Source organism: Salmo salar, chromosome ssa13 (assembly GCF_905237065.1).
Source record: "Salmo salar chromosome ssa13, Ssal_v3.1, whole genome shotgun sequence".
In the NCBI taxonomy this organism is placed as follows: domain Eukaryota; kingdom Metazoa; phylum Chordata; class Actinopteri; order Salmoniformes; family Salmonidae; genus Salmo; species Salmo salar.
The window spans coordinates 62,302,490-62,316,184 of NC_059454.1; the positions used below are offsets into that span (position 1 = coordinate 62,302,490).

Sequence of the window (13,695 nt, forward strand, 5' to 3'; positions counted from 1 at the left end):
ATAGAGCTCAACCAAAAACATAGTCAACCGGGTATCAAACTATACCTTGCTTCACAGTATACTCATATTAACCCATCCCATTAAATGACTCGTGTGTACCATCTACAAAAGTCACTGCTGGCACCAATCAATCTTGAAAGTTGGCGGAGATCTGCCACAGTGCTTCTGAAGCCTTTGACTTTCCAGAATCAGTGGAAAAAACTTTGGGAACAAACTTTTCCTCTGAAAGAGTCATTATTAGAGGCCTTCTATTAGAAAGGCTTTTCGCTGAACACAGTCTTCCAGCTTCAGCTGAGGTTCAAGTGGCGGAGTTCAAAGAAACATGCCGTGAACAATTATTATAAGCTCACATGGTGATTGCTTGTGCGCCACATCAAAAACATGGCATCAAAACCCCACCACCACCACCACCCCAGCCATCCCCAAGCCCCCAGTTTACCATGCAAAATAACGAGGCTGGAGTAATTGAGCACGGCTCAGATGGGTTTCTGGTGCCTCACAGGCGTTAGATCACAGACAAACACCAAGCGCTAATGATAAGAAAAGCTCCTCCACTGAGACTCTTCAGGATAGGGAGACTGGTCACTTCACTATCCAGTTAGCTAGCCGGCCATTAGAAATCCAACAATAGAGCCCAAAGGGAGGCCAGCTAACCTAGCGATGCTATAGATGCTATATTCATGGAAGTGCCGCCCCAATGCCTTTGTGAGGGATGCATGGTAACAGCAGGGAAACACACATCATTATCTGAAGGTGAGGAGCTTCACTAGGTATCTCCAAGCCCCCCATCCCTTCCCTTGCCAGAGTCCATGTGTACGGGTTAAAAGGCTAATTTACTTTTATATTGCAAAAAATCAGTGCATGGTTGTACTTGGTGTTGTGGAACCTGATTCCCCCCATTCATACAACTGCGTGTGTTGTGCAATCAGAGGGTCTCTCCACCTGCACAAGGCTGCAAAGGAGAGAGTGTGTGTGAGAGAAGAGGAGAAATACAGAGAAAGAGAGAGAGTGAAAGATAGACTCAAGTCTGTCCAGGTGGAATAGGGGCAGTGCCCGAAAATTCCGGCAGATACTGCCTCCCTTATCAGATCAGCAGCTCAATTCTTCAAAGTGCCTCCTGTCCCGCAACACAAAATACATCTTCCATTCTGCGGGGCCTGTGCAGGACATAACAGCTCTGTCGATATTTACACTGGCTTGTTTACTCCAGCATTTTCAAATGCTGCCCGGAAAATGCAATGTAACAACAGTGTGCAGCGCAGATATAGATCTGCGGTGACAGGTGCATGATTCATAGCAGCAATAGTATAGGAAAAATGATGTTGATGTTTCCGCAAACTACTTCGGCAACACTTTGGCAGAGGAGGAATGAGTGATGAAATCATTGTGCGAGACAACATCAAATTCGCGGCGTACCTGCTCGGCGTGCAGTCACATGTAATGCACAGATGTACGCTGAGGTACACAAATATACACACATGAACATACAATGCACAACCAAAGCAATCCTGCCACCTCTATGCACCTCTCTGAGCAGGTTGTTGGCAACTCCTACAGCCCTGGGAATGCAACAGCACTTTTGCTTGATTTACAATAAAAGGTAGAGAGATCAACCAATGATAAATGTGTAACTGTAACAATAGGAGAATAATTCAGAGAGAAGATAAACACCAAATTGTTAACATAACCTTTCTTTCCATAACCGCCATTTTTGTCGAATGGATATCCATCGATTGATCAGCTGATGCTAGATATAGATTCCCTATTGATCGTTGGAATGATTAGTGGCAATTCTGGGTTCTATCTTCTCTCTGGAGACCTGGAGTTGATGAGTCAGTTACGGTGAGACGATTCTGTGCATGCTTCCCGAATGGCACCCTATCCCCTATATAGTGCACTACTTTTGATAAGAGCAATATGGGCCATTGTCAAAAGAAGTGCACTATAAAGGGAATAGGGTGGCATTTGGGACTCACCCTGTGTCGGGCAGCTCAAGAGTGGGGCTTTCTGTTGATTGTTTTCTGTGCATTAGGCATCAGGTTGAAGTGGATTTATCCGTCAGCAAACAGAGGGAAATGCACTTGGAGCAGTGTGGAACAGTGCTGTACTACACTTCCATGACCTTATTTTCATTTGCTGTTTCCTTATTTATGCTCTGGTCCGTCACTGTGTTCCCATTTATGCATGTCATAAAGAACAGTGTATAATAGAGAGAGATGGGATGCACAGGTGTGTGTCAGGGTGCTATGGGGTCAAGTCAATTTCAGTGCAACCGATTCAGGGAGCGAATTTAAATTCTCAATTCAAAAATCGTTTTAAATTCACTTTTTGAAATTGAATAGGCACCAAATTCTGGTTTGTATGCATGTTTGTGACTGATCTAGTCAGGTCAGCATGTTATGTGTCTGTCTCTTTCTATGCGTTAGTGCCACAGATTGAAAGTAATGTGAGAGTGCTGTCCAAGGTGCTGAAAGGTGAACTGATTTACTCAGCATTTTACAGTGCAAAATCTGAACAAAATAGTGCCTCTATCTGGCTGTGCATCTCTCTATGCATTGGTGCCATAGATTGAGGGTGATGTCAAAGGTTCTGCAAGCACATATTGCCTGTGTAACAAGTCAGAAACTGAATATGCAAATTAGTAACAACAAAAATAACTACAGAGCATACTGACAGGCAGCATTGAATAGCATGACAATGTTTTGAAATATACATATTCCACACGGCACATTTCTGAAGCGCCGTGTACATCATTAACTGCCGTGCTGTCAATTCTGAAGGCAGTAAAGGGCTGTGGAGCAGTATCTTGCCAGTTGCCACAACATCTCAAAGCAGTGTATTTTCTTTCATACATTCACTCAAGAATATGAATAGCGAGGCCACTGCAATCACTGCAGTGTCCATAGGTTAATACAGACACTGCCAGAGGGTATAGTGGCAAGCAAGTCTTTAACCAGAAAGATCAAGCCGAGTTCACCACGACGTATCGAGGCCTGTCCTTTAAGACGGATGAGGCATAAAAAAGTGCAATCACGCTCCATTGGGAAAGTCAATAGGACTTTCCTGTGTAAAGGATGAGGTGAAACTCTGATCAAAGATGGTTTAGTATGAAAATACTGTACAGTATGTAGAAACTGCTTCTCCAATAGAAATCCCCAATCACGCTTGCAGGTGATGGCATGGTGATGTTGGCTAGCAGAAACACGTCACCGGGTCATCTAACAGTCATCTTGTGCCAAACTGTGCATGTGCTGACCTTCAAATCAAAGGCACTCCTTCTATATAGTCATTATTGACGAAAATGAAAACGTGTCAGTTTGTCACTTTCACGAGGTTGGAGTAATAACATGTTCAGCTACTTAAGACATTGGATCAAATCTAGGTTGTGCCTTTATATTTTGCGAAAAATGAACAACTATTGGAATAATTTTTCACTTCTCTCATTGACTTCTCAAACCCCAGTCTGGTCTGCTTTGCAAGCTTTCCTGGAAGTCTTGCAATGTTGGGCCTCTGGGTTTATAAACTGTGCTCATGCCCTTAGGAAACTCATCCAAAGCCAAAGGCTGTAGCTAGAAGTGTAAGTGGGTGTTGTCTCATAGTATGCTCACCTGTACCAGAGCTTGACTCTGAGGTAATCTCCTGGAATCCCGAGGGGCTAAACCACCAGTCTATTTTTAAGATAATGATTTTAGATTGGCTGAAGCTCTCTGATGGTCAACTTTGCAACACTACAGGTGAACATCTTTCCACGTGGCTTCCTTATTTAAACCATTTAAATGTCTCTGGATCATCCTAAGACAAAGGTATCGTGATTACTTTCCACTTGACAGTGTGCCATGTAAAACAGTCCATTTGCTGCTAGTTCGTAGTATGGTGAGAACGTTCCTGAATGCAGCATGCACCAGACATGGCGTTGCCATTTCATTGCTCTTTTAGAGTTATGTTCAAAGGCATCACCACCCCTCCCCATTGGGAGTACAGGGGGACTGTGATCTCAGCGTGATAATCGTTGAGTGGCGGAAGCACAGGAGAGTTGAGTTTGGAGAACATAGGTGGGGGTGGAGTGGGGTAGAGAGAGGTGCTGCTCAGTGCTCATCACTGCCCCCACCATAGTGTTACTGGCAGGAGCTCCAAGAATGAAGGACTTAAGTGAAGATTAATAAGGGGAGGTGGAGGAGTGTAGAATGGCTGTTTAATCAACACACTTTAACCTTTAATCAAGAGTCAGTTGTGTTCATTGTATGCTTTTAATCGATGTGAGAGGTCCTTTGAAACATACTGTAGTACTCTGATACTGATGGCAGCCTTGTCCCCCCCACAACCCTCCTCCTCATCCTCTGTTTTCGATAACCACTGATTCTGCTGAAAACAATGGATGCAAATTACAGCGCTTGATCAGTGTATCACAAGAGAGAAGCGACGTCAAGGAAGAGCACTTGATCCCCCAGACGACTGAGAAAAAAAGATGTATGGCGGTCGGTGGCAAGCACTGAGGATTGGCCTTAGAATCGTAAAGCAGGATCCAGCAGTGACTGCCAGCACTGTAGTATATACAGTAGTATATACAGCAGTATATACAGTATGTTGGTTAATTATAGGTGCTTGAAATTGTCCAAGCTCTGACAGCTTGCAGTTTGGAGAAAAGATGCTTGTAGAGGAGAAGAGATATTAACCCATAGGTAGGCCTATTGCTTAGAGAATTAAGCAGTCATTTGGGAACCATAGAAAATGCCCCCAACCTCTCCAACTTACAATTTACTGAGGGGAGTTGATGGGGTAAAAATCCTATATTGACTTCCGACGCTGGCGCACACAGTCAGATACTCATAAAACTAAGCAATAAAGCTGACACCCTCTTGAGGTTTGATGTACAGTCTCTGAAGAGTGCTGCTGAGAGCGCTATTAAAAGCTTTATTACTGGTGTCAAATTCAAATTAGTGGTGCGCCGCGCACTCTGTATGTCCAGAGCGAAAGGCGGAGTATTTGTACAGTCATACACGACTGGTTCCGTACACCCAACCTTAACATTAGGACCAGCAATAACATTTGGGGAATTACCATTTAGACTGGCAGAGATATATGACTGAGCAAGTGAAATAGGAGTTTGACAGTGCAACAGAGGAATTGGACAACTCTTGGAGAGTATATCAGGAAAAGGGAAGAGGAAGTCACTTCAGGGGAGGGTGAGTGTATTGAAACGGAGAGAGTTATTGTAAAATCTTTTCTAACACCCATTTGCAATCATAGGCCATAGCTTTGGAATTACTGTGAAACATATGTGTAAGTAGAAACACACACACACACACACACACACACACACACACACACACACACACACACACACACACACACACACACACATACATGCACAAACATGTACACACACAGTCACAAAACACATACACACACACACACACACCATTTTTGCATGCACCTGTGTGACAGCATTGCATATACGAGTGTGGAGTTATAATTCATTTTCTAAATCTTTGAGAAACAACTAAATGACAATGTTAAAATAAATGTCTTACTGTTACAAAACTACCCTTGAAACTTCAAGAGTTTTTTAGATTTTTCTAAGGACAGACATTCTGGTATCTCAAGGTGCAAGGAGAAATAAATGCTTAATCTTGTTGCTTTCTGCAAGTGTTTCTCTGACACACTGATGAATGATCCCAGCATGTTTAGATCAATGTAATGAGAGACAGACACAAATTCAACACCGTAAGCAGGATTTCAATTCTGCTCATTCAGAACAAGCAAAGACAACATTGTTTCTTGCCAGACGTGAGATGCAGACATATAGTCAGGGACATTTCACAGTTTCAAAGGACACAGAAAAGGATTCATATCGATTAAAAAACACTGATGTAAATCTCAATAACCGAAGCAACTTATAGCTCTCTGAGATTACGCCACAGTCCCACAGTAGACAATTCAAGTATCACTCAGAGCTACTGTGGAGAAGCTATAGCAAAGGCACATCAAACTGCAGCCAAACTTACAGTAAAGCGGTCCCTCCAAGTCACAGACCTAGTATCAATTACAGAGCTTCCCCCATCCATACGGATCAGTCAGAGTCACAGAATGGAGAGAGGGGGGGAGAGAGTGAGAGATAGACAGAGAGAAGAGAGAAAACGCATCTCACTTCCATACAGATCAGTCAGAGCCACAGAAGGGAAAGAGACAGAGACAGATAAAGAGAGAGAGAGTCAGATAGCACTGTTTACTTACCAAGTCGAGCCATCCAAGAGAACAGAACCAGCCAAGGGATCATCATCATTAAAGAGAAGTAACAGGGGAAGAAGTCTGCTCCTGTGTGCCTACCGTCTGTGAGATGTTGCTGATGCCGAGACAAAGTTAGCAGCAGAGATATAAAGAGAGTTGTGCGTCTGTCTGTGTGTGAGAGGCTGGCACTGTAGCTCTCTTCTTCAGCTGCTGCTCTCTCAGTGAGAGTGTGTGCGTCTTCTCTCCTGCTCTCTTTTTATATATCGTCTCCTATTTCCCGGAAAATCAAATCTTCAGTCTTCCCTGCTGCCGGTGGCTCAGCTTCATTCTAGCTTTACTCACAGTTTCACTCTCCCTCTGTCCCTCTCTTTCTTTCTCTCTTTCTCTTTCTGCCGTTCACACTCTCAGTGCATCAGTGTGTTGCTCTACAATTGTGTCTCCCATGCTCTCCCCTTCCTCTTTCTCTCTTTCTCACTTGCGTTCTTGCTCGCAAGTATAGAAGGGACACAGTCAGTGGAGATTTTGCTCCTCCCTCTCTCTGCCTGCTTGCATGCCTCCCTTCCTGCCAGTCAGTCTCTGTCTGTCTGTCTGTCTGTCTGTCTGTCTGTCTGTCTGTCTGTCTGTCTGTCTGTCTGTCTGTCTGTCTGTCTGTCTGTCTGTCTGTCTGTCTGTCTGTCTGTCTGTCTGTCTGTCTGTCTGTCTGTCTGTCTGTCTGTCTGTCTGTCTGTCTGTCTGTCTGTCTGTCTGTCTGTCTGTCTCAGCCCTGTCGCTGCTTTTCTTAGAGAAAAACTCTGTGGAAGAGCAGGCTAGGTAGGAACAATATCATGGGATAATGGTATAGCGGCTCCCTATAGACCTACTTTATAATATAAAAAGGCCACTTACAAATCACTCTAACATCTGGTCTTTGTAAAATAATATTATAATTGTTAAGACAAAAAAAATATTTAGTTGTGAGAGAGAGGCATTATATATGTCATATTCAAATCTAATATGACATATACCACTGGAGTTCTTTTGCCAAGATAAAATAAGTATAATGATAATATTAATGCTCCCGACTCTTCACAATGTAAAATATGTATTTTTTCCTAAAAACTCAAATACTGAAAACTGTCTTTTGTAAACTGTGCATAATGTGTGACCTAATAGCATTAAATAAAAAAATAGATCTGATTTTTTTTTTTATCAGAAGAGGACTGTGAAATAAAGAGAAAATACACACTCAACAAAGGAAATTGTATTCTCTTGGAATATAGTTGTAGAAGTGAATATGTTTACAGAAACACACTAGCAAGCTTCACAAAGCTCAAACCCTGCAAGGTACTGTTGAACACAGTGTGTCTGCCTTCAAGAGACTGATATGAACGCAGACAGAGGGAGAGAGAGAGAGTCAGCAACACGCATTGTGTGTGTTCACCTAAAAATAAGTGCCTTTTAGTTGTGCCTGCATTTTAACAAGCTAGCTTTGAAATATCAAAGGATTGGAGCCCTAAGCTATTCCCTGATCACTTGGGCTGTTTGTTTTCACACAAGCAGAGAGAGAGAGAGAAAACATCTAAACAAGTAGAATGCTGACATCTATTAGAGGTTTTATTGTGGGAAAATACATAATTGGGCAAAGCGTTGCAGCAAGGTATCATGTCATATTTTTTAAGGCCATTTCTTACCCAACATAACTATCTGTAACAGCATAAACCTTCAAATGTAAAGAGATGACTGAAGGAAAAGAGCATCACAAGAACATCACAAGATCTAGCTATTTCCTCTATCAATGCATATCAATGGTGTCTTTTAATAAATATTTTGATGTTGCATTGGTTAGATAGAGAAGAGACAGTGGGAAAGACAGAGTGTGTGTCACACAGGCAGTGTGCCAGATATTAACCCACACTGTCACTCGCAAACATGAGTGCTGCACTGACCGACATGCATATACACAGACACTGTGACTGAGTACATCAGGAAATGTATAGGGGATGTTGTTCCCACTGACTATTAAAACCTACCCAAACCAAAACCGTGGATAGATGGCAGCATTCGTGCAAAACTGAAGGCGCAAACCACCGCATTTAACCATGACAAGGTGACTGGGAATATGGTTGAAAACAAATAGTGTAGTTATTCCCTACATAAGGCAATCAAACAGGCAAACCGTCAGTACAGAGACAAAGTGGAGTCGCAATTCAATGGCTCAGACACGCAACGTATGTGGCAGGGTCTACAGAAAATCACGGACTACGAAGGGAGAACCAGCCACGTCGCAGACACTAACGTCTTGCTCCCGGACAAGCTAAACACCTTCTTCGCTCGCTTTGAGGATAAAACAGTGCCACCGACGCAGCCCGCTCCTAAGGACTGTGGGCTCTTGTTCTCCGTGGCCGACTTGAAATAGACATTCAAGAGTGTTAACCCTCGCAAGCCTGCCGGCCCAGACGGCACCCCTAGCCACGTCCTCAGAGCATGCGCAGACCAGCTGGCTGGAGTGTTTATTCAATCTCTCCCTATCCCAGTCTTCTGTCCTCACTTGTTTCAAGATGTTCACCATTGTTCCTATACCCAAGAAAGCGAAGGTAACTGAAGTAAATAACTATCTCCTCGTAGCACTCACTTCTATCATCATGAAGTGCTTTGAGAGGCTAGTTAAGGATCATATCACCTCTACCTTACCTGACACCCTACACCCACTTCAATTTGCTTACCACCCCAATAGATCGACAGACAATGCAATCGCCATCGCCCTGCACACTGCCCTATCCCATTTGGACAAGAGGAATACCTATGTAAGAATGCTGTTCATTGACTACAGCTCAGCATTCAACACCATAGTACCCTCCAAGCTCATCATTAAGCTCGGGGCCCTGGGTCTGAACCCCGCCCTGTGCAACTGGGTCATGGACTTCCTGACGGACCACCCCCAGGTGGTGATGGTAGGAAACAACACCTCCAATTTGCTGATCCTCAACACAGAGACCCCACAAGGGTACATGCTCAATCCCGTCCTGTTCACCCATGACTGCGTGGCCAAGCACGCCTCCAACTCAATCATCAACTTCCCAGACGACACAACCATCACCATCTGGGGGCGGTCCGTCAGGAAGTACAGGACCCAGTTGCACATGGTGGGGTTAGGACCCAGGGCCCCGAGCTTACTGATGAGCTTGGAGGGTAATATGGTGTTGAAGACTGAGCTTTCCACCTTCTTCACCATACTGCCCCCATATCCACATCGAAGGGACAGCAGTGGAAAAGGTGGAAAGTTTTAAGTTCCTCGGCGTACACATCACTGACAATCTGAAATGGTCGACCCACACGGAAAGTGTGGTGAAGAAGGCGCAACAGCGCCTCTTCAACTTCAGGAGGCTGAAGAAATTTGGCTTGGCCACTAAGACCCTCACAAACTTTTACAGGTGCACAATTGACAGCATCCGGTCAGGCTGCATCACTGCCTGGTACGGCAATTGCACCACCCTCGAACCGCAGGGCTCTCCAGAGAGTGGTGCGATCTGCCCAACGCATCATCAGGGGCACACTGCCTGCCCTCCAGGACACCTACAGCACCCAATGTCACAGGAAGGCCAAAAAGGTAATCAACCACCTGAGCCACGGCCTGTTCAGAAGGTGAGGTCAGTACAGGTGCATCAAAGCTGGGACCGAGAGACTGAAAAACAGCTTCTATTTCAAGGCCATTAGACTGTTTAAATAGCCATCACTAGCCGGCTACCACACGGTTACTCAACCCTGCACCTTAGAGGCTGCTGCCCTGTATACATAGACATGAAATCACTGGCCACTTTAATAATGGAACACTAGTCACAATAATAATGTTTACATACTGCTTTATTCATCTCATATGTATATACTGTATTCTATTCTACTGTATTTTAGTCAATGCCACTCCGACACTCTTTCTTAAACTGCACTGTTGGTTAAGGGCTTGTAAGTAAGCATTTCATGGTAAGGTCTACACTTGTTGTATTCGGTGCATATGACAAGTACAGTTTGATTTGATTTGACATTGCTCACTTAATATTTATACATTTCTTAACTCCATTCTTTTACTTTTAGATTTGTGTGTATTGTTGCGAATTGTTTGATACTATTGCACTGTTGGAGCTATAAAAACAAGCATTTCGCTACACACGCAATAACATCTGCAAAATTTGTATGTGACCAATAAAATGTGATTTGATTTGATCAATGTTAAAAATTCACAGACTCTAATATATCAAATCAAAATCAAATCAAATTGTATTTGTCACATGCGCCGAAAACAACAGCTTTAGACCTTACAGTGAAATGCTTACTTACAAGCCCTTAACCAACAATGCAGTTTAAAGAAAAATCGGAAAAAAAAGAAATTAAAGTAACAAATAATGTAGGTAGGGGTATAGTGACTATGTACGCATAGATAATAAACAGCGAGTAGCAGCAGTGTAAAAAAGGGGGGGGAGGGCAATTAAAAAAGTCTGGGTAGCCATTTGATTAGATGTTCAGTAGTGTTATGGTTTGGGGGTACATGTTTACAATGCATTGCTATTCACCATTATCATTGGACTATTTGTTGAACTTGCTCTTGTATAAGTCTAACCTGAGTTAATAAATTAACTATATATATACAAAAGTATCTGGACACACCTTCAAATTAGTGGATTCAGCTATTTCAGCCACATCTGTCGCTGACAGGTGTATACGATCGAGCACACAGCCATCCAACCTCCACAGACAAACATTGGCAGTAGAATGGCCCGTTCTGAAGAACTCAGTGACTTTCAATGTGGCACTGTCATAGCATGCAAGTCAGTTTGTCAAATTTCTGCCCTAATAGAACTGCCCCGGTCACCTATAAGGGCTGTTATTGTGAAGTGTAAACGTCTAGGAGAAACAACGGCTCAGCCGTGAAGTGGTAGGCCACACAAGCTCACAGAATAGGACTTCCGAGTGCTGAAGAGCGTAGCGTGTAAAAATCGTCTGTCCTCGGTTGCAACACTCATAACCAAGTTCCAAACTTCCTATGGAAGCAACATCATCACAAGAACTGTTTGTTGGAAGCTTCATGAAATTGGTTTCTATGGCTGAGCAGCCGCACACAGCACTAAGATCACATGCACAATACCATGTGTTGGCTGAAGTGGTGTAAAGCTCGCCGCCATTAGACTCTGGAGCAGTGGAAACGTGTTCTCTGGTGTGATGAATCATGCTTCACCATCTGGCAGTAAGACAGACGAATCTAGGTTTGACGGATGCCAGAACGCTACCTGCCCGAATGCAGAGTGCCAACTGTAACGTTTGGTGGAGGAGTAATAATGGTCTCAGGCTCTTTTTCATGGTTCATGCTTGATCCATAGTTCCAGTGCAGGGAAATCTTAATGCTACAGCATACAATGGCATTCCAGACAATTCTGTGCTTCCAACTTCGTGGCAACAGTTTGTGGAAGGCCCTTCCCTGTTTCAGCATGACAGCATGCACAAAGTAATGTCCATACAGAAATGGTTTGTCAAGTTCGATGTGGAAGAACTTGACTGGCCTGCACAGAACCCTGACCTCAACCCCATCAAACACCTTTTGGATGAATTGGAACGCTGACTGCGAGTCAGGCCTAATCGCTCAACATCAGTGCCCGACCTCACTAATGTTCTTGTGGCTGAACAGAAGCAAGTCCCCACAGCAATGTTCCAACATCAAGTGGAAAGCCTTCCCAGAAGAGTGGAGGCTGTTAGAGCAGCAAAGGGGGACCAACTCCATATTAATATTTTGGTCATGTAGTATATATGAAATTAATAAACCAGTAAATGCAACATCTCTCAATCCAAATCAATTGCGTTGTCTTATCTATATCACGGGTTGATGGTTTCAAGCAAGAATCCAACATACTGTAAACATTAGCATCATAGTGGTTAAATATTACTGTAATTTAAGAACACATTTACAATGAATTATAGATACAAGGTTCATATTCTGTACAGTCATCTCAATTAAAATCTTTTGAACTGGCCTAATGATTTTTTAAATGTGTCTTCCTGTCTTCAATGTTAGCATGAAATTTAAACAATTTATGTTGAGACTGACCTAAGATGGACACCATTATTTTACCTTTATTTAACTAGGAAAGTCAGTTAAGAACAAATTCTTATTTTCAATGACGGCCTAGGAGCAGTGAGTTAACTGCCTTGTTCAGGGGCAGAATGACAGATTTGTACCTTGTCAGCTTGGGGATTTGATCTTGCAATCTTTCGGTTACTAGTCCAACGCTCTAACCACTAGGCTACGCTGCCGCCCCCACCATACATACTATCTGTCCGATTACATGCCATTAGATTATATATTATTGGTATTTTTACTTTAAGATGACAGGTATAATATATTATGATTAAGTAACATGCCCCCTTATAAAGAATTATTATCATCTCATAATGATCCTGACTTAAGAAAACTTGGGGTCATTCCATGTCATTTCAGCAAGCCATGACACCCACCATCTCCGATTTTTCTGAAATAGTTTATGTAATTAGAAACAGAGATAGGGAGAGAGGGAGAGAGAGAGAGAGAATAGTAGGCCTACGATAGTAGGCCTACGATTCCCAAACCTGTGTGCGGTCTCCTGAGAAAATCTGTACTAATCTTATCAAACAAGTTAGGAAGAAAAGATATGTTTTAATATGAATCTCCTATCTTCCCTATAGGCCTACAATAAAATGCAGACAATACAGTTCTAAAAATGACAAATGTTTACTGCTAATGTTACTAGGTTGTTAGCTACACGAGGTAACGTGATTGAAATTTTTTTAAACAAATGTTAATGACCCGTATGTAGTTTGTAGTTTATTGCTGCGTTTGTAACCAAATGGGGATTTACCACAAACGACTGGGAAAATTCTACTTCAACAGCCCTCCAACTGATAGTTAATAGTTGGAAACTCATTAATCATCCTGAGGTCCCTTTTTCTCCCACATGGTCATTTCACCTACTAAGGAAATTATCTTGAAAACAGCATTTTTGGCAGTAAAATGAAACAAAAAACAAGAGGCAATCTATGATTTTTTATCACTATAGTTTGTTTGCAAGAATGATAGCTGTACTTTTAGTTTTTGGTTTATGTAGCTTGTTGGCCATTATCCAATCTGCAATCCTCAAAAAGTTCAAAGCGTGTGGCTGCATCCAACTGGTATTTACGACTTCACAACTGGTAAATTCCCACCTTCCACTTGGTTAAAATGACTCACAGCTTGGCTGCATCCGTGGCTGCATCCAACTGGTATTTACGACTTCACAACTGGTAAATTCCAACCTTCCACTTGGTTAAAATGGCTCACAGCTTGGCTGCATCCGTGGCTGCATCCAACTGGTATTTACGACTTCACAACTGGTAAATTCCCACCTTCCACTTGGTTAAAATGGCTCACAGCTTGGTTTATAAATTGCGGTCCCCTTGATCCGCTATAGGATGAACAAAACGTTGTGCCGG

At 42.9% G+C, this 13,695-nt stretch overlaps 1 protein-coding gene across 1 annotated transcript in view; it reads right to left on the reverse strand.

The window, feature by feature from the left end:
- Positions 1-6,697, reverse strand: part of LOC106567547 (kin of IRRE-like protein 3) — a 366,739-nt gene extending 360,042 nt beyond the window's left edge. The window contains exon 1 of the mRNA XM_014136991.2: positions 6,235-6,697. Coding sequence (XP_013992466.1) covers positions 6,235-6,283 — 49 coding nt within the window. The 5' untranslated portion in view covers positions 6,284-6,697. The remainder of the gene's footprint in view (positions 1-6,234) is intronic.
- Positions 6,698-13,695: the final 6,998 nt, after the last annotated feature.